We start from the raw sequence: 22,063 nt of genomic DNA on the forward strand, positions 1-22,063 counted from the left end.
TCCGGGGTGGGGATGTTTTTCCAGTTTGGACACTTTGTTTGCTTGTATGTAAAAGAAGACAGGCGCAGCACGTTTTGTTATCTTTGAATATGATGCTTCACAATAAGCAGATGTAGAACAGCATGTTTGAACTACATCACCAAGCACTACAATACATGTTGCACCACACCAACAACTAACACAGGGAGAGCCTGTTGCCATGACTACTTGGGTTAGAGGGTGTGTAACTATAGCAACATTGTGTAACGTTGGCTACTCACATGGAGGGGAGAGTTTCCTTCAGCCAGGGCCTCATTACCTCCCATCAGGAGTGTAACACACGGCTGGGTATCCTCCTGTTGGCATACAGACATTTTTGGTTAATACAGTGGAAGTATGATAGTAATAATAATAAGAAGAAGAAATTTCTATATATAAAACAGAATGGCAAGTGTTAGACGTGAAACAGAGCAAGGCAATAAAATTAATGAGAAAGACATGCAGACAAAAATAAATAAATAAGTAACAACCAAAATAAAACCGAGATGAGATGCCAAAGAAAGATCAAAGCATCAGAATCTGGAATTAAAAGCAACTTTATACAGATGTGTTTTAAAGGGGTGGTTTAAAATGAGGCGCCGATTCAGCACGACTGAAAAGACGAAATAATCCTGATGAGGTGAAGTTGGACTAGAATTTGAGTGAAGTTAAATATTTTAAAGAACCAGTGTGTAATAATTACAGGAATTTATGTACATAAACGAGATATATTATATATAAGTATGTTATTTATTATTATCAATCAACGTAAACTCATAATCTATATGTTCCCGTTACTTTAGAAATAGCCATTTATAGTTACATACGGTCGGGTCGCCTTACGGAGATCATCATCCTGCGCCGTCTACGGCAGCGCAGAGCGGACAAACTGCACTAACAGTGAGTCTTGGGAAGCCCATGGCGACCTTACGTAGACGCCACAGCGTAAACACGGAAGTAGACGGGGAGGGTAGACGCGGGTGATTGCTGGCAGACCATTTAGCGTTGTGAACCTTGACTGGCACAGTTTTGACAAATGGAGGATCATACATACACTGTACCAGAACAAAAAGCAGCGGACAGTGAATCCCCGTCATCCAAGAAGCGGAGACGCGAAGAAAGTAAACGCAAGCATGACAGGAAACAGCAAAAACATGAATCAACATTGGCATAGCGTTCACACGATGGAAATCGCTGATGGAGGACAAATGTTTTCACAGTGACGCTGAGGTTGCCTGTTTTCTGCTGGACAGGTAATTCATCCTACACACATAATTGTAGATTGTTGTGAGATAGCTTTCGCTTGCCATTTTGTCTGCTGACGGCCACCGTACTCTTGGTGAGAGAGGGGCGGTGTCGAGGTAAATCCTCTTAGTTGCAATCTAAGGTTAGATGCCACTGGAAATCACACACTTCTCCTTTAAGTAAAATCTTTACATAATTTCAGTTAAAGAAATTCTTACAGAAAATCTTATAAAATTATTGTAATTGCTATACAGTATTTTTGTAAAAAGATCAGTGCCCTCAGGGGTACCAGTGGTCGTTTGACCAGGACATCAAAATTTTCAGTGACTTTTGACAGTGACTTCTATTTACTGTTGTATGTAAGTAGTTTTCCTGGGTGTATTATCAGTTTTAATTAAGTATTATACAGAATGGGAAACCAGTTAACTCCCACCAAAGATAAAATGATCAATGCAGAATTTGACAGAGTACAAAGTACTACATGACTGATACAATTAATTGACATACAAAACTACCAGCAGATCTTCCTCATTTTAGCCCTTTTTACACATAGATTGCACAATCCTCCCACAACCGAGGCTCGCCTCTCTGCTGCCTTTGTTTTTTAAACTAAACCAAACAATGCTGCTATGAAGCCGCCCCAGTGTGACATGCTAAAGCTGTAGAATCAAAAGAGGCATGACGAAACACAACAGCATGCTAGACAACAAGTTATTCTGCTCCTCCACTCATTTGAATCACACACAGAGTTGATAACTTAATTCATTTTTAATGTGCATCTTTTTATGTGTTCGTGTTGCTGATTGAACGCCTCAGCTTACCATCCACTTCCCTTCTACAGTGGGGGCAAAACTTTCAAGAAACAATTCTTATTTTCAGGTGATGATATACTACTGAAAATATACTTATGAACATTATATTCCATTTTTGCCCAAAGTTTACACAAGACTTTTGTGTGGTGGTATTTGTTTAAGTACCAGAGCACATGCATCCATACGGACACTTAAAGTGTGGCTTGTTTCATGTCATTTAAAAACTGGTCTCAGGTAGCAAGGTTACATACATCAGTCAACTATAACTGACCACATGATCAAATGTTAGATTTCATCAACACTTTCATCATCTTGAAGATATTACACAGCAGTCAATTCACATGATGCTGTGTTTCTCCTTCTCAGTGCCTCTCTGCTGTGACTGCTGTTCTACAGAAAACAACTGGACTGATGTGTGATTGGTGCCTTAAACTTCAGTGATGATTGGATCTTAAAGGGCTTAAAAAAACAGATTAAATGCAAAGTGCGAATAATCTATTTACCCACTTAGAGAAAATAAGTGAGGGGCTCTGGCAAAAAAAAAAAAAAGAAACAGGCCTAAGGATCCTATCATAAACCTTGTTTCTGCCATATTCTGTCAATAACTCTGCATAGATCTTAGACACACAAGAGAATTGTCCTTTGAAGTGTGTGTGTACCTGAGTTTGGTGTGGCTGGGGAGTTGGCTTGGCTTGCCTGTGAAGACACACTGGCAGCTGACTTCATAGTATACAGGTTAGCTTCCTCCTGGAGTTTTGCGACATTCTTCTTATAACGAATCCTCTTGTTTCCAAACCAGTTGGCCACCTGAGTCGAAGGAAAAAAAAGATCAAAAGCAAGCCAGGGAATTGTTTTTCACTATACTTCACCATGTTTAAGTATATGTGTGTTATATTGGTTTATTCATGTTCAAAAGTCTTTTTTTTCTCTCTAGTGTGTGTTTGACAGGCTGACCTGAGACACCGTGATGGAACACTTTTTGGCCAGCTCCTCCTTGGCCTCCTCACTGGGGTAGGGGTTGGCCAGATGGGAGTAAAAATATTCATTCAAAATCTCTGCTGCCTGCTTGCTGAAGTTTCTTCGTTTACGCCTGTCAGAGGAGGGTGATTGCTACAATTAACCATTGGAAAATAGCAAATGCTCTTCTTCACAGCGTTGTGAGTACGCTGTCACACACCGGAAGACTGAAAGTTAAGAGTAAGCAGGAAAATAAATGTACCTGGCATCCAGGAACCTGGAGCGAAGGATCATGACAGCTTCACATGTGCTCTGCTTTAACTGCATCTGGATGGTGTTGAACTTCCGGTGGATGATTCCCACCATGCGCTCGATCTCTTTGGGTGAGACGGGACGTGTACGGGACTGCTCCCTCAGCAGGTTCATCACATGGTCGGTGAATTCATTGCAAGCCTGATTAGAAAGAGTGGTGAGCAGGTCAGGTATGAAGTTAAGAGGCAGAGGCAAATGGTAGATGTTGTTTTCTTTATCAGAAATACTATATTTAGTAAATACGCATTTCTGATGCTAAGTTCGTGGCTCAGTTTGACTCCGACACCACTAACGAGCCAGCAGATGTCATAATTGTCCACATTAATCCCTGTGTGTCTGGAATTTTCATGCAGATAAAAGTTATCTCTTCACCTCAACATGGCCACCGCAGTCTGACTTTGTGAGTGACACCTCATTTAAGCCAATAAGAGCTTCCATGTCCTATCCACAGCCCATAATAGCAAACAAGAGTCTGTGTTGACTGGAAGTATCTGCCTCTTTTTTCTCATGTAAACATGGAGCCAACTGAAACAGATTGTGCAGATGACTTGCACTTGGTATAGCCAATGAAATCCCTAAAATTACAATTAGTCATTTTTATATGTAATATGAACAGGCAAACTGTATAAATTTAGATGGTATGAGTTGCTTTTTATTTATACTGCTTTTCCACCATAGCACCTGTTTTGACACCATTAGATGCACAAGTACAAGTTTCAAAAACGGAAAAAGTTCTATATTGTGATTATGCTTCAGTTACTCTGAAGCAGATAGTTTTTTAGGGGTATTCAAATGGCCTTTTTAAAAAAAAAAAAAAAAAACAGCTAGACACAAAAACATGTTAAAGTTAATCTTCTGTGGTATCACATTATCACATTTGAAATCAATAATAAAAACCTTGGACCAGCTCAAGGTCTCTACATCTTAAAAGGAAGTTTTTCCTCTCTATAGTTTCCTCAGTGCTTGCTTGCAACTGGTTTTATAAAGACTGCGATCTAGACCTGCTCCATTTGACAAGTGCCCTGAGATAACTATGTTATGATCTGACACTACAAAAATTAAACTAAATTGAAATGAAATTAAACCTAGGACTAGGCAAGCCTAAATGCTGTGTTTCCAGCTAATAAGTCACAGCAAAAGATCATCTGCAGGCATACTGAGAGATAAAACAAAGAAACAAGCTTCGGACCAGATGGTTGCTGGTTTAATCCCCTGGCCGGCAGGCCAAATCTGGGTGGGAAAGTGAAAGACAACCTTTTTTGCAGGAGTGGAGAGGAGGGGCTTTAAGATGTAGACATCTTCATACTTCTACACTACCTCATGACATTTTTCATTTTTAAAGAGATGTAGATGTATACACACCTGTTCATATTTCTCCAGCTCACTGTGGTACATCTGTCGTATATGTGCCAGCTTCTCTCTGTATTCCGTGTGTTGCAAGCTCTCATCATTAGGCGACCCTCCAGCCGCCACAGCAACCGCTGCCGCAGCTGCAGAGGCCCCGCCTCTCTCCGGACCCGCAACCCCCTCCGCTAGCAACATGTTGTCCAGTCGCAAGATTTGAGGGTCTGGACTGTCCTCTTCTTGCATGCCTCGGATACTCAGGGCTGTGGACATTGACAGACACAAGCACAGGCATCAGATGTGATGTTAAGGACATGTTAGTGGGCCAGATGTTTAAGGCTACATCTTCCAGTTAAGATAGACCGTAACACCCTACTGACTCACTCAACTACTGCTGTACTCTGAGAATTCATGGGAAAAGCAGCAACTTTGTACAGCCTGCTTATGTAACTCTGCGATGTTCATTCAGAATTTCTGCCTCAGTCATGTATAACTAGAAAAACAGGAAGCACACATGTAACCAATGACTATAAAACATTAGCGGACATTAGACACACAAATCACTGACACTGAGACAAACTGAAGCCACTTCCAAACATCCTGCTGATCAGAGGCCTGTTTCAGTTTAAGTTTAAACTTTTTAATCAACAATTTACACAATTTGAAGATTATTTGCAGTTTTTACCAAGTTGTATTTTATTATTTGACTGAATAAATGCTACAGTGCCATTTGAAGCAAAAACACACACTCAGTAGTAGGGGTGGGGGAAATTTCCGATTCTTAGATGCATCGCGATTCGGACGTGGACGAATCTGAATCGATTCACAAACGTCCAAATTTCGATTATTTAAATCTGTTAATTAAAGTGATACAGAAGCTTCTAAATAATGTGGAACTAAGAAGCGCGGTACGCGTCATCGCCGGGACACTTTGGGACGCGCACCTGGAGCGACACGCGCACAGCGGAAAACAAACATGGCCGACCGGCAGCCACCTCGCCATGAGGTCCGAACAGCTCCTTCTAATTTAAAAGCAGCCGCGTGGAAACACTTCGGCTTCTACAACGTCGACGGCGGAAGCGAACTGGACAAGAGCCACGTTATATGTAAGCTGTGTCGAGCTAAAATAAAATACTTTGGCAACACAACAAACATGAGAAGCCGTAACTCGATTCCACCCGACGGAGGAGTCGGGGAGACGGCAGGCTGCTGTTGCTGCGGCTACTAGTGGCTACTGTTGGTACTTTCCAGTTTGCACATATTTCCAATAGTTTAATAAAATATAATCGAAATGAATTCTTATTACAAATGCGCTGTTTTTAAAAATTGCAAGTGACGAATGCTTATTCAATGAGACAAAAAGAAATGTGTTTGTGAAAAAGTGCATCAATATACATAAAGATGCATCAATAATCGTTTTATAATCGAATCGTAGCCCCTGAATCGTAATCGTAATCGAATCGGCAGGTGCCCAAAGATTCCCACCCCTACTCAGTAGAGTACAGACCACTGCCAGTCAACAGATGGTGAAGCACCTACTGCAATACCACCACAACTGCCAGATGCAACCAGCGGAGACTTGCCAAGATTAACATAACCTCAATATATGTTGTCTCTGGCTGAAACAAGATTTCAATCTGAAGCAGTTGTTGATCACTTGTGGCCCCTAGTGGCTGATTAAGAATAGTGAGACATCAGCTGTCGGTGGTTGTATAAAACAGAGCAGTTAAAAAAATAGATCTGCAGAGCTATCACACTTAAACAGAGTAATCTGTCAATGATCACACACACAGAAGTAAGTGCATGATCCCTGAATAAAAAAAAAAAAAAAAGGTGTTGCTTATTTGGTGAGCATTCAATATTATCTTTTTTCTTTTGTAAAATGTCTAAAATGATTGCATATTTCACACAGTATACAGATTAATTTGTAACAAGTGTACTAACAGTGCAACACCAAATTGAGTACCGACCAGAATGGTCAATGTCATCGTCAATCATGATGGCTTACAGTCATCAACCACTGAGCCTTCTACCATTGTAACAGTGTGATTTAAAAGCAATCTGTATTTTAGGTAGTGTGTCTTCAGAGTCGCCACAGAGTTATTGTCTACCTTCTGTTTCTGACATGTGGGAGAGAAATTACAAAGAAGCTCTTGCTGCTGTGTGATGTGTCCACACTGTGTTTATGATTTCCTTTTTAAACACAGCTATGAACTGCACATGACCCTTTAAGACTCAGCAACAATATCATGCATCAAGGTGCTTGACTGTGGACATCAGTAGACATCGCCCAACCCCAGTACCAACAGTGGGACTGATTTGGGAAGCTACTTTGCAAGCATAGCTTTGAAAGCTAGTTGCAACTAGTGCAAAACACCTGTATGGAAATCCAACGTGAGACAAAACAATTACAGGCACAGTGCCAACAAAAAATACAATCATACATAACTCCCAAAAACATAAAATATCCCACTATTCATGGGAAAGTGCAAGGAATGTCGGTTGTGGTTTTATATAATATCCATCAGTCAATATAAACGCAATAGTAAGCAATAGTAAAGTTAAAAAAAAAAAAATACTTTCCTTTTATTGATCAAAATTGTTTGTAGATTTAGTAGCTAAATATACAAATAGTGTCAAAGTAATTCAAGCACTTCATAATGAAAATATAAATATAGCCCGAAATGTAGTTAAGCTACGAGTTTAATAGCACTGCCCAATTATGTGTGTTTTTGTTACCTTCACAGACAGCAGAGAGCACAATCTCACAATGCAAGACCCACAACAGATTCTTTCTTTTTGTTGCTTTCTAACATTTGGTTCCTTAATGTCCCTCAGCAGAAAGTCCTGGAACACAATGTAGAAAGCTGTATTTGCACAAAAACATTGCCAATTATTTTCTGCACACAAGAATCAAGCCTGTTTTTAATTTACACCCTTGGCTTGGCCTAGTCTCTGCCAAGAAAACATGTAGCAACAGCCAGCTAATGAGCATAAGGTGGTAATGATAGTGAGACATTAGAAAAAGCTGCAGAGGAATTAATTCCCCCCCGACAGACACACAAACACATGTCCCAGCGTACAGACACCAGTTAAGACTTGATCTCCTCACTACCTACCACAGACCTCTATCTGCTGCTGGGGTAAGTGACTGAGAGAGGACACAGACACAGAGACCACAGCAAAAATATGTGTATGGTAGCAATGCCAGCTCTACTTGGCATCTCCAAGCCCAAAGACACACAGACGCAAATACACAAGCATCCAAGCATACACACGGGCAGACAGAGCTGTTAATTAAAGCCAGATCTTAAGGAGTGACTAAAGACCGGGTGAAAAATGAAAGCTCATTTGAGAGGTCGTTAATTTGCACAGTTATGCAAATTAGCTGGCAATTACAAGGTACTTCCAGAGATCGTCTCACATTCATAATCCTGCAACAAGGGTGATGGCAGCCTCTGCATCAGACAGACGCACACACAAACACACACTCAGAAGCACTAACACTCAGTGATCACCTCTAATTTTGGCAATCTCTCAGACATGCTAGCGACTTCCAAAACTATATTACAGCACAGTGAGTGCACTACATTTAGGGTATCCAATTTAGTGCATTTATGGTGCAATAACATAGTTAATATGTGTAATATGGATGGAATATTACACGTGAGTATAATACACTGGAGCATCTGTGCCAAATCCAGCAGAATGATAAACACTCTTTACCTGCAAGCAGTCAGGATTACCAATACACTGGGCCTCTCCATGAACATGTCCACCCCACCCAAGGAGAGTTCCTTTAACCCCCAAACCTAGGCAAGCCCCTAAAATGAATGTACTTTTTAATTTGAAAAGCACACTTTTTTAAACCAAAACATGGCCTTTTTCAGCAGAAACACACACTTTTTATATTGAAACGTGGACTTTTAAATCTGAAATACAGAGTTATGACACTCAAACATGGACTTTTAAAATTATAACATGCACTTATTTTAACATAATGCACTTTATTGATCCATGCTACTAATCTATGTGATTGAGTTGAATATGTTTTGGTTGCATTGTTGTGTTTGTTGTTGTTTTTTATCGGGAAATGGGCTGGGGGGGGGGGCAGCTTTTGTTTTTGTATGTATGAAAGTACCCAAGAAAATTATTTTAAATCTTGAGTGTACTAACACACACAGACAAACACGCACACGCGCACACATGCACACACACACACACACACACACACACACACACACTTAACATCTTAAGAGCTATTGGATAAACAATAAAAAAGGAGAAGAAAACCAACAAATAAACAAACCCTCATGGTGAAAGCAGCTGTGGTTAAAGCCTGTTCAAGTAATGCCCCTTGAGTGTGCCCTTGGTGAGAGAAGAATAGCAAAAGATGCCCATTTTATTACTTTATATGGACATGTTAAATTAGATGGTAATCTGCATGAAAAAAATAAAGTGGTCAATTTGACCCACACAGACCACAAGACAGTCTCTGATCTGATGTATCCTGTGTTAGTTATAGCAACTAGCAGCTTGAAGGAAACACAGCGTTACCTAGAATAAATGATGTAATTCTTTGGGTATGACCTTTGTTGGAAACATTTGAGATAATGTCAGCACACAACTCACTAAAATATAATACATAAGTCTTTGCATTTTTAGATAGTCTACTGCAGAAATGTTACATATAAGTGCTTTAATCAATGTGTGTTCAATCAACATCTCTCTTAAACCGTTTCAACAAACACTGAACATCATAACCTTCATGAGGGCAGCAGTGCAAGGCTGTTTTACTTGCTAAGTATAAAAAAAAAAAAAAGTAAAAGTCAATGACAGTGGATGAGAGAACAGACAACTATATTAGAAAGGGGCCAGGTTCCATTTTTGTTAATTCATAATTAGTCCAGAGTGTGTCCAAGCCTCTCTGATTGTCCAGTGACTGTGTGTAATGTACAAACACTAACACACACACACACACACACACACACACACACACACACACACACACACACACACACACACACACACACACACACAATGCACAAGATAAATGAGCTGTACTCTATAACGTCTTGTGGAGCAGAGCGCTCTGGCAGAGTAAATCCAGCTTTGGTGAGGCCATGGGTGGCAAACTGTCCCCAACTGAGATTGTGATTGTAGTGAAGGCTGACAACACTCTGGGGTCTGGAGATTATCGACTGCCTGCCAATCCATGAAACACAACCATTACTGCAGCCTCCCATTCCAACTCATCCATCAATCTGTCCCTCCCTTGCCACTTTTCTTTTCTCTTCTCTTCTGCACTTCCCATATCTGCAGCTATGCGTCCCTTTGCCTCGTGAGTCATTTGTTGTTTTGTTGCTTTGTCTCTGTCCTCTTATATGTGTTGAAATACTCACGAAAACTCCCAGAAAATAGGGATGGTAAAAATAGAGAGTTGTATTGTGAATAGCGTGACAAGGAGTCAGGATGGAGAGGTAGATATAGGATGACAAAGAGATATATCCAGAGGAAAGCTATACTGTGTCCTCATAAAGCAGAAGTGTTTTGGACTGCTGCTGTCAGTCAGAGTTATTTTTAATGGCTCTAACTTGGGATGGAGAGGAAGAGAATGACAGCAGACGGAGGGAGGCAGCACAAGCTCAGGCCAGACAAAGGGAGAAATGAGTGATATATGTTTTAAATTTCAACAACAATCTGGATACAGAGACCCCCTGAAATCCCAGAAAACCACAGAGATAAATGTATTGCTCTAAGAATTTTCAGTTAATTATTGGGCACAATGAAATTGGTCAAATCAGTGTGAAGGAGCAACAAAACACCAAGAGGAAGGAGAGTGAATCAACATGTACAAATTCCATAAGAATCAAGACACTGACGAAGGGTTCAAAGTAGGGTTGTCACAAGAACCGATACTTCCAATACCAATTCGATACCAACACGAAAAAAATAATTTGATACTTGCTTTTTTCTGGTACCGTCAGAACCGAATATACTACTTCTCCCTTGGCGAGCCATGTCGATTCTTGGCGGAACTGACGTGGGGCCGTGAGCAGCACGGAGCAGTCAGTGGCGCTTAAGAATAAAACCTGCCGTCTTAGAAAAAAATAGCTTCAGCAAGTGAGAGTGGTACAACGCGTCGGCTTGTCGACAAGACAGGTACTAAGAGTCACGTGTGGAAATATTTTGCATTCGAGGCGGATGAATATGGAGCAATTCTAGACTCAAACAAGCGGACATGCAAACAGTGCCTCAGAAGTTTTCAAACGAAAGGAGGAAGCACATCAAACCTGGCCAAACACCTCAAAGACAGGCACCCCGACTTGTTTAGAGAATTAAAAGTGAGTGAGTTTCTGTTTACAATCACTGTTGTCACTGTCATGTTATACGTTAACCCGAATATGCCTGCTACGTTCCGTCATTTTGGCATGAAAGTCAGCTGAAGCGCAGCCGTGCAGGCTTCTACTCTCTCGCTCAGTCGTTCCCTCGTGTAGATGACGTTTAACGTAATGTAACGATACGGTCTGCGTCATTATACGTAAGGTGTTATGATGAGATACTGTCTGACAGTCTCTTATGTTATTTAAACTAAAAGTTTTTTTTTTCCTTTACAGTATCAGTGTGAGCCAGACCAGGAGAAGCAGGAGGAAAGTCGCACACTAACACAGCCAAAAATCACTGAAGCTTTTGAAAGGCACAGAAAATATGACTCAAATTCAACTGAGGTAAAAAAGCTGAATAGGGCAGTAGGAGAGTTTCTGCATTTGTGTTTTTTTTTTTTTATCGTGGTATCGAATTAGTATCGAGAATCGTGAAAATTCACAGGTATTGGTATCAACTAATGAAATTCTGGTATTGTGACAACCCTAGTTCAAAGCACATTTTACCAATCAGACTATATTGAAAAAGAGCCACTGCATTGATCTGCTCAAAGCCACCAGACTCCATTAACAAAATCAGTCATTTTACCTCATGGATCATCATAAGACACAAACACAACACACAAACTTGCGAAAACCATCTTGCTTTATCTTTCCACTGCTCCAACAATCACAAACTCTGTTTGCTACTATATGTTCAAAATCTCATATATAGAATGCTTAAGGGTTAATATGGGTCATCACCACTCACACAAGCCTGGTTTTCCAACAAATGTACTATTTATAACCATTTATGGGGCAGCACGGTGGTGCAGTGGTTAGCACTGCCGCCTCACAGCAAGAAGGTCCTGAGTTCGATCCCCCAGCAGCCTTTCTGTGCGGAGTTTGTATGTTCTCCCCGTGTCTGTGTGGGTTCTCTCCGGGTTCTCCGGCTTCCTCCCACAGTCCAAGGTTCCATAGGTTAATTGGTGACTCTAAATTGCCCGTAGGTGTGAATGTGAGTGTGAGTGGTTGTTTGTCTATGTGTCAGCCCTGCGATGAACTGGCGACTTGTCCAGGGTGAACCCCGCCTCCCGCCCTATGTCAGCTGGGATAGGCTCCAGCAGCCCCGCGACCCTTACGGAATAAGCGGTTACAGAAAATGAATGAATGAATAAGCATTTATGTCTGCTTGAGTAACTTTTAAAAAATTAAACTATAATTTGTGACCTGATTTCAAAGATTTACGTCTTCAGTAGGAACTAATGGGCTTTGAGAGCTACAGGAAGGAAAGGGAAGTACTCAGATATGACAAGTTTTCATGGGGTAAAATAACACCTGGATTATAGCTGTAAATGCAACTTTGTTTGAGAAAGGCAGGAGAAACATCTGATCGCTCTTTTATAATTACAAATTTTTTCTTTTCAGATTCTTTCCGAACTATTTTCTACTGAACGTATTGTACATCTTCCCTCCCTCCCTAGTGCAGAGCAAAATAAAGATGATTTCTTTCTAATGGAGAGGGGCTGAATAAGGACAACTAAGATTAAAATCCATCCGGCTACTTCTTAGTTTATTCATGTAATTCACAAGCAATTAAACTATATCAGCACTGCAATATTATTTTTCTTGCTATTACTATTTATGAAGCATTATACACTTAATATCATGTGCAGTTTTCATTATCGTGTGGAATATTACTTTCATTATTCTATATCTGGTGCAATATAACTTTTTATTACTTCTCAATATCAATACCAATAATAATAACCAGTATAATTCCCAGTACTACTTTTTCTGTTTTAGCTAACTTACCTTACTTCTATTGTTATTCTATTGGGTACTGTCCCTTTGCATTTACTCCTTACACACTTTTTATTTTATATTTCACTTTGTATTTAATATAGTATTTTATTCTTATGTTACTGTACTTTTTTGGCACAATCTGGCACAAGAATTTCTTTCAGGATTCATAAGTTCTATCTTATCTTATCTTACATCTTCCTAAATGCTGTCACACATTCCGATATTAGACTATTGATTCTATTGCTCTCTTGCATTTCTCAGTCTAAAGTGTGAGTGTTTCTGGTAGAGAGCATCACCCAAAATCTCTTAAGTGAGATGACAAAGAATAATTTTTAGAAACACGCCATCGCAAACTGAAAGACTGTGGCAGACTGAGCACAAGAGCAAGAGAGGGAGAACGAGAGACAATGCATTAACTACAAGTAGCAACATGGTCAAAGCTAGGGAAATAAATAAAATGTAAAAAAAAAAGACATATTGTTTTCCCCTTAAAAAAAACTCTTATCCTTATATTCTACATTTGGCCTAAAATGATGAAAATGCTACAAGCAACGGTGAGTTCAAAGTAATCTGTGCTTAACCTCAATTGTAATCATGGAGGCACTTTAAGAGTGAAAACAAGTTTTCTTATCAGTATTCAACCTTTTTTCCTCACTGGCTGATGTCAACATCAAGAAGCAAATGGACAACTTACCTGTCCTTTCTTTGATCTCACACAGGACAGTGAAGAGGGCGGGCTTCATTCTGTGGCAGCTTAAAGCATGTTTCCTGTTATGGAAAATGAATGACAGAGAGAAAAACAGAAACGTTGAGTTACAAGGTTGAAGACTGTCAAGTTTATATTCTATTCTGTAGGTTACAGGCACTGATATCAACAATAGATCATGTAGACAAACACATAACAGGTCAGTGCTGAACAGACCGGGTTCAGATCATCAACCATATGTGTTGTCAAGACGAGACAAGACACAATCATGCAGAAACATTTGGAAAACTTAACAGGGAACAAGTCTGTGTCTACATGCAGTTGGGAAGAGACCAAATAATCACTGTTTTCTAGGACACAATATTGATTCTTTGACACCAGTATCACAACACTTTGTTATGTTACTGTTTCATTCTCTTCATGTGCTGTTTTCTGGCAGTTCAACTTTTTGCAAATTTATGACTTTTTAGAATTCATAGATACTGTCACACACTTCTGTTGCTTTTAAAAATGCTCTGTGAAACATTGTACATGATGTTTTCTCTCACCGTGCTGTGCAGAACAGGGCTGCTTCCTCTTGTAGTACTGAGATATTATTTTGAGCAAACTATTGTGATAGCATTGTATTGTACGTTACTAGAGCTGGGCAATACATTTAAAATTATCATAACATTAATGAGGACTTTCCTCTGCCACTGTCACAGGGTTTCTCTCAGTGTATTGAAAGTCTGGTAGCCCACCAGGTCGTAAGTTGACCCCCAACCTGGCCTAAACATCAGGGAATCCTATTTTCAGGGGATCTATTTTTAAGATTTTTTTTTAAACAACAGTTAGAGTGGAAACATAGATATAATGGTTGGAAAGGTCACTAGCAACATCTATTGGTTACTGAATGACCTCTGTGATTCACAGTTTTTGAAAAACATTTCCATGGCTCCGAATATCTAATTAAATTACAGTAACTAATCAAAATGTTGGTAATTACAAATTACATCCACATATTCTTTTCGGGTTGCCTGGCAGAGATCTGCACTCTACTGAGTGACCTCTTCTAGTTTGAAATGCACCAGTCTGCCAATAAAAAGACACATGGCTGCCAGCCGCTGTCAAAAGATACTTGCCAGTGGACCTAACAACTTTGCTGGGGGAAACCCTGTTATTTTTAAAATGTAGGTAGATAATAGGGATGATAACAATTAATCAAAGATCGACTAATTGGTCGTTAAGGATTTTCTCAATCATGTAAGACTTAATCGACCTATGAAAAAAGAGATCAACAACGTATAACAGTCTCCTATTACATTCCTCCAGCTATCAGAATAAAGGTGTATTTTCAAAGCATGTTGTTTCGATGAGTCACCAACAGAGGGCAGAATCAAACTATTTTATGACAAAAAAGTGAGGCGGCCATCTTAGAGTCTGACTCCGGACAGCGGCAACTCTGGAGAATGAAGCGGACGAAGAGAAGTATTGTGTGGGACCATTTCCAACTGAGAGGGAAAAATGTCACCGTGGTTGCCATCCTATCCGACCGGACTGTCACCAACCTGGTAAGCGCTAAGGCGCTGGAGTTGAAAGAGGAATACTGGAGACTCATTGAGGACACAGCACCAGTTTTAGCCGCGCTGAAGTGTGTAACAACAGTGATGTCAACGGAGTCCAGTGGCTCCATCAGCAGCATTTACCCCATTACCTGTTAGCATGGACATGGAAGTTGAGAACTTTTTACAGGACATTCCCCCATACTGGATACACAGCCGACAGACCAGTGGAAAGTCAATGCAGGGAGATTTCCCTGGCTGGTAAAGCTGGCACGCGAGTACCTTTGTATACCCACCACATCAGAACCATCTGAATGGGTGTTTTCAGCCGCTGGACTAATTGAGTCCAGGCTGCACTCCCGTCTGACCCCAGACCATGTCTACATGCTAATTTTCCTCAACAAGAACAAGTAGGCAAAAGACGGGACACTGTGAGTCTGATGTGTTATTTTTCCTGTTGCAGTGTTATATTTGATTATTTTGAGCATCTTTTTACATGACTACATCTCTCGGAGATCATTTTTTATGATCGCGCTCCGCGTATTTTCCGATATATGAGTTTGACATATAGACCTCTACGTCATTTATATATGGTTCACAGACAATGAGATGCCGCCAGAAGTTGCTGTGGAAATTAAACCTTGATTAAGGAAAAAAACGCATTTGTTATTGTTTAGGCTGATATCGGTACATTGAGCCTGTTTGTTATTCTCCTGTTGCAGTTTTACATTTGTTTGTTTAGCAGAGATTGTTTTTATGATCACACATGTTGATATCCAGTTATATGAGTTTTAATATGCAGGCCTACGGCTTTATCTGTTTGATACATGATGAAAAACTACCAGAGAATATGTTATATGTTGTTCTGGAAATAAAGCTTTGCTTGAGTAGAAAAAGCAGGTTTGGTATTGTTTGTTATAGGAAGAGTTTCCACATGTTTTTTTAATTACAATTAATCGAGAATTGATCGGTAATGTTATCAATGATTGAGGAAGGAAAGTGCTTGCAATTTGCATCCCTAGTAGATAACATGAAAAACTGCATCACATTAAATTATTACCCAGCAGTATGAGTTATCATATGATTTCAGGGTCTAATAGCACTGACCCACAGGTCTGGTCATGATGCAGTGTCACAGGGATTAGTAAAATTTTACTGTAATGTTCAAGGGATGGTAAATGCTACACCTTAAAAACACCAGTGAAGATCTATGAATGACTCTATGTGTTTGTGTGTGAGGGGATGGGGTTCTGGGTCACAGGAGATATTTACAGCAGACTCAGGGTCAAATGCGGTGAAGACCCTCAGTCAAAATCAATGCTCATTAAGATCACCTTCTGTCAGTGTCGGCTCAGCTTTGTACTCTGGCCTGTGGGGTGAAGGGTGGTGGTGCACAACTGGAGGAGTGGGTACAAAACGTCCAGCAGTATTGGGGATGAGGGGAATGCTATAACAGTGTGTTACAGAGTGTGATGTGTGTGTAACACCATGCAAGCTTTAGCAGATGCTGTGATGATGATGACTTCCCCCCGTGCAGACCCAGAATCCAGCTCATAAACATATTCTGTCTTCTGTCAGGCCCCCCTTTTATTACCTGGCCTGGGCCTCATCCAGACTCTCATCTGTGATAGCCATGATCTGCTGGAGGATGTCACCGATGTCCCGCTGTGGTTGACCGAGGCTGTGATGCTTCCTGATGTTGTCAGGATCACACACATCCTGCGGAGACAGGCCAGTTGGTCCAGTGTGACCCATCATCATGCGAGCCTGGTCCTCCATGAAGAGATGGGAGGGGAAGAAGGGCTACACAAAGGGACTCTTTTTCCAACTTTCAACACTTAGAAAACCGTGAGGCTGAAAGTTTCCCACGAAGAAACAACAAGCAAAAACTGAGGACAATGTTGTCTCAACTGGAGAGACCTGCTTGTCTTGATCTGACCACTAAAGGAGACAAAGTGTGGCGGTTTTACAATTTACTCTTTAAGGAAATTATATAAACGAAACTCGGATAGGGCTCTTTGGTATGAGAGGGCACGGTTATCCTATAGTAAGATACTGTTGTTTTATAGAGTAGCCTGACGCGCCTGCGCACATCTTTTCATCCCCTGAACCAGGAGGCTCTGAAGGGGAGAAAAGCTGCAAAAGGTAACGAAAGGTATTTGTTTGTATCTGAGTGGTCATACGTGCAAACAGCGGGGATGGAGACTGGGCTTAATATGAGCCACAAAACGCAATTACAACAACTGGCTGGTTTGAAAGATGAAACTCACTCCTGTTGTTGAGACGTTGTTCGGCCCTTTTCCAAAGCGCAGTCTCAACAAATGTTAGAGAATTAACAAAGAAAAAACCTTGTAGACGAGCCAACGGTGCAGCTACAATGACCCGGGAGCCCCTTTGACGTCGCCGCCTCCGCCTGTTCTCCCTTTATTCACTCGGTCATTAAAAGTGTGAATCGACGCGGTCGCCTAAAAAAGACGGTGTAGTTTCTTCATCTATGTGGTCCCGTCCAAGTCTCACACTGCCAGGTTTGTACGGGGTGTGTACAGTTAGTTGTTGCTGTTTTCTTTCTGCTCGGCTCTGTGCCTGCTGCTCCACTCCTCCCAGTAAAAACGGCAGCGCACAGAAGGGAACCCGAGACCTGCGAAAGATCTCGCGAGAGCGAACATACCCAAACCCATAACCCAAACCATGATCTTTCTCTATCTCCAACCGTCTGCTTTCTGATTCTAATCATACACAGATCTTAACCACTGCGTCATCACTTTTAAAAACATAATCTTTTTTTGTACAAGGTACAGAATAAAGAGACAATGCGGAGAAATCTCGCGATAGTTCTGCAAATCAATGGTTCCCTTCTAGACACGACCCAGAGAAAAACACCAACACGGAGCACTGCCGTCCTCTGTCAAGGTGCACAAGATGAAATGGGACGACTTCCGCTCAAACTTTTCAAATTAATACATCTTAACACAGAAAAACAGAGAAAGCTCAAGTTCAATAATGACAAGGACAAGCCATGTTTATGTTTATGTTCATCCAAAGATTGTTTTGATAGCAGAATTTCAAAGCACACAATGGTCCCATCACTGAGAAGTAATAGACATGACTTTTTAAATTATTTAAATTATTATTAATTTTACTCATAATAATTCACTTATTTTATTTTTATTAACCTTTTTTAAATACGAATAAAAGACTCATTGAGGGTCCTGGCTAAGACAGGCACAGCACAGATAGCATGTTTCAGACATGAGACAAACAAAAAGGATACAAAATTAATAAATAAAGAACAAATTACAGAATTTTAAGATATCAAAACACACAGAGCCAAATGTTCCTGATTCTAAATAATTTAGAATCACTTGAAAGCGTCCAAAGAGACCAGCTCCCAAAGATTTAGATGATTTTGCAATTGATTTATCAGTGCAAAGTAACTACATTTATTCAAGTATAAAGTATAAATAAACTATTTTAAATCCTTCTTGGATTAGCTGGAAAATACATCGTAACAAAGCTGAAAACAGGGCTGCTCTTGTTTGTTTGGTTTTTGCGTTTTTGGCTCTTGTTGACCTATCTCATAGAATATAATACATTGCCGTAGATTTAATTACCCAACAGAATGTGTCTGATATCTTGTCACTGGTACAATCAAACCCGTGATTAAAGATTTGGTTGGCCCACAGAAGATTTTCAGATTTTTAACAATTAATAGTTTAAAACGTTGCTTTTCTCTGTTTGAAACTGGACCACTGTTTTCCCGTGAAACTCCAGCAATGTTGTGATTATTAAAAAACTAAACCCAACTTTCAATGGACATTAGGGTGAGTACATAATGACAGAATTTTCCTTTTTGGGTGAACTATCCCTTTAAGATCAAAAATAATTGTAAGTCCACTTTCTAAATGAGGCCTCAGGACTTTAACTTGGTGTAGATTATTTCATTTCAGTGTGACTGAGTCTTTGTGCTGTTGAGGAGTGTGTGTTTGATTGTACATGAGCTCAGTGAGTGTGTGTGTGTGACAGGAAGCTGACTTGATGGAAAAGATGAATGAATCATAGTAGGAAGCACCAGAGCGCCTGAACGTGTTCTGTCACGCAGTCTGTCACTCTCATATTTACTACCACTCACACACAGGCAGCTGCATGCTCCCCCACCAAGCAGACACACAGATGTACAGGCATTCACACACACACACAGACACACACACACACACACGCACACGCACACACACACATACACACACACACACACACAGAAGCACTCACTAGCAATTTGCCTCTTCTCTCGTCTGCTTTTGTCTCAGTGGATTGTAGCTGGCTCATTTTCATTAATTGACCAATCAGCCAATAAAGCTAAATGCTCTGAGTAAACACTAATTTCTATTTTCACAGACATGGAATAGTCCACCCACCCCCCATAAAACCACCCCCTGTGGTCTGCTCTGCATGTTGCCATGCCAACAGGGACCTGAGCACCTCTGGATACTCCAATCAAGTACCTTTTTTTCTCAATTTCACACACATATACACAACATCAAAGTAGATTAAGAGGAGTGCCTGTGTCTGTTATGAGTGTGTACTGTCTATAGCAAATAAAGGGCCTTATTCCTGATGACGTATTGAGCTCTTCAGTCTTCAGTCTAGCTGGAGTGAGCCAGTGTGTCCATTCACATTTCATACAAATGCAGTTATTCAGGAAAGCATGCATAATGTGATGGAAACAGATATGTGATGCAAAATGTGATGCAATACCATTAAGAGCAATACTTTTTACTTTTATTTAAGTACATTTTTACACAAGTGCTTAATTTCGATATCATATCGATACATGGGCATAATATTCTAGTTCTATGAACTGCAGTAAGATTAACACATCAGGAAACGTGAACGCAGCATCATTGTAATTCCCTTCAGCTGAAGGATATATATATATATACATATATATGTATATATATATATATATTTTTTTTTTTTATACATGTTAATTGTTTTCCGCAAAGAACATTTACAGCAGGGTACACAACCAAAAAATGGACCCTGTAGTTTGCAATTCTAAGTGAAGTTATGTGAACAACTTATTCAAACTTAACTGACATGAATACATATATGTTGGTTTAGATAAATAAAAAAAAAATGTATTTGCAGAATACCCCCCCAACACACACACACACCCAATATACTCACTGTCTACATGAAATTTTCAGTATGTCCAACAGATTGCAAGTGCACAATTAAATGTTACCTACAAGGCCAAAAAGAAAAAAAAAAGGCTTCTTCTTCTTCTAACCCACTGGAATAAAATGTTTACACCAACAGGCGTAAACTAACAAACACACAAACTCACTAACAAACAAAGAGGCTAAAAATGCTTTGGGCTTTGGATGGCAGACATATCCCATTGGCAATGTTTATGAGGCATCTGAAGGCAGTATAGGCACACAGGGCACAAACAGACAGGAGGCTCATTAAAGAAAAAAAACAAACAAAGACATAGAGGGATGTTAATATGAGCAAGGCCCATTTGTATTAAGAAAACCAAAATAACTGGTGGGTTTTAAGGTGATCATACATTACTATCGATAAAGGCTTTAACTGGATTCCAAATTTTTGCAAATATTCTTGCATAAATGGTATCTGAGCTCTTCCAGATGTAATACACTGCCCAGGTCCCTGAGCCACATCTCAAAAGTGGGCGCTGACTCCTCTCTCCACATCTTAAGAATGGCCTTCTTTGCCAATAACATAATAAATGTGTAACATTCTGGTTTTCATCATGTCATTTCCTGTTTTATTTTGTAACTCTACCTCTTGTGTCTTTTCAGTTTCCTGTGTTTTCCTGCCTCTCATCAACCACACCTGAGGCCACTAACTCACCTGCCCCTGATTACCCTCCTTGCCTTCCCTGTGTATTTATACCCCCACCAGCTCCACATGTCTTTGCCAGATTGTCTTTGTTGTCAGTGGTGCTGCTTCTTGTTTTGCTGTGTTTGGCTCCATGACTTTGTCTGGACTTCGCCTTTTTATGGGATTCTAGTTTTGTGCCTTTTTTCCTGTCTGTTTTTGTTTGCCTTTTGGACTCTAGTAAAGACAGTGATTTTTATTTTGAACCTCACTCTGCCTCCTGTGTGTTCTCTGCACCTGAGTCTCAACCTTCAAGAGTTGTTACAAAATGAACCTGCTTGTGATTGGAATTCATCAGCCTTATTAAATGTGGCCCCCAAGACACTTATTAGTGGATCTGGCTTCAGGGAGATGGAAAATGCTCCAGACAAAAAGTCAAATATTTTCCTCCAAAATGGTTTAATTTTTGGACATGACCACAGTGAGTGGAGCAGTGTACCTTCATATATCTTACATTTACCACAGACAGGAGATACTGCTGGATACATCATCAATTTGATTAATACATGCCTGACATTTATGGAACACCCACCGATATTGCCAAGACATTCCTCCCAGGTTTCCTCAGCTATCTGGGTAGACATTTCCCTCTTTCCCATTCTTCTTTAAGTTTGTCTGTGCTTATGTTTATGCTTTCAATAACTGAATGAGTATTGATCCTTTCAAAGTTATGGAGATGTCTCCTAGCGTGGAAAGTCGGTGGATGGAAGGTCATACTTCTGTTTAATTTGAGTGAATGATCCAAAACTATTGGCAACATACAGATCCTGCAAGGTCACTAGACCCTTCTGTTTCCACCGAGTGAAAACTCTATCTTGTATACCAGGTATAAATGCATGATTATTACATATTGGACTGTTCAAATATGTATCAGGGAATTTCAGACATGACCTGATCCGTTTCCATATCTTCAAAGTATTAAGAATAACAATATTTCCACTATACAGATTTGTTTCCATTGTAGATGGGCTATTAATCAATGCACACAGAGATGTCCCTTTACAGGAAGCCTGTTCAATACAGATCCATTCTGGAGTTTCAATATCGTTTTTCTGGCAA

The 22,063-nt window shown here is 40.2% G+C and overlaps 1 protein-coding gene across 2 annotated transcripts; it reads right to left on the reverse strand.

Moving 5' to 3' along the window:
- Positions 1–262: 262 nt before the first annotated feature.
- Positions 263–17,725, reverse strand: LOC146330956 (pre-B-cell leukemia transcription factor 1-like). 2 transcript variants are annotated; one of them, XM_084711283.1, is made up of 8 exons: positions 16,698–16,830; positions 15,110–15,255; positions 13,551–13,624; positions 4,707–4,951; positions 3,295–3,485; positions 3,030–3,165; positions 2,735–2,882; positions 263–335 (listed from the first exon to the last, which is right to left on the reverse strand). In XM_084711283.1, the coding sequence occupies exons 2-8, from the start codon at positions 15,241–15,243 to the stop codon at positions 295–297; spliced, it is 969 nt and encodes a 322-aa protein (XP_084567409.1). In that variant the 5' UTR covers positions 15,244–15,255; positions 16,698–16,830; the 3' UTR covers positions 263–294. The 2 variants fall into 2 exon arrangements, with proteins under 2 accessions (XP_084567409.1, XP_084567401.1); XM_084711275.1 differs by lacking the exon at positions 15,110–15,255 and having other exon boundaries at positions 16,698–17,725.
- Between the last annotated feature and the right edge of the window lie 4,338 nt (positions 17,726–22,063).

The sequence above is a fragment of the Lutjanus erythropterus genome, chromosome 3 (genome assembly GCF_056507025.1).
Source record: "Lutjanus erythropterus isolate fLutEry1 chromosome 3, fLutEry1.hap2, whole genome shotgun sequence".
Lineage (NCBI taxonomy): Eukaryota > Metazoa > Chordata > Actinopteri > Lutjaniformes > Lutjanidae > Lutjanus > Lutjanus erythropterus.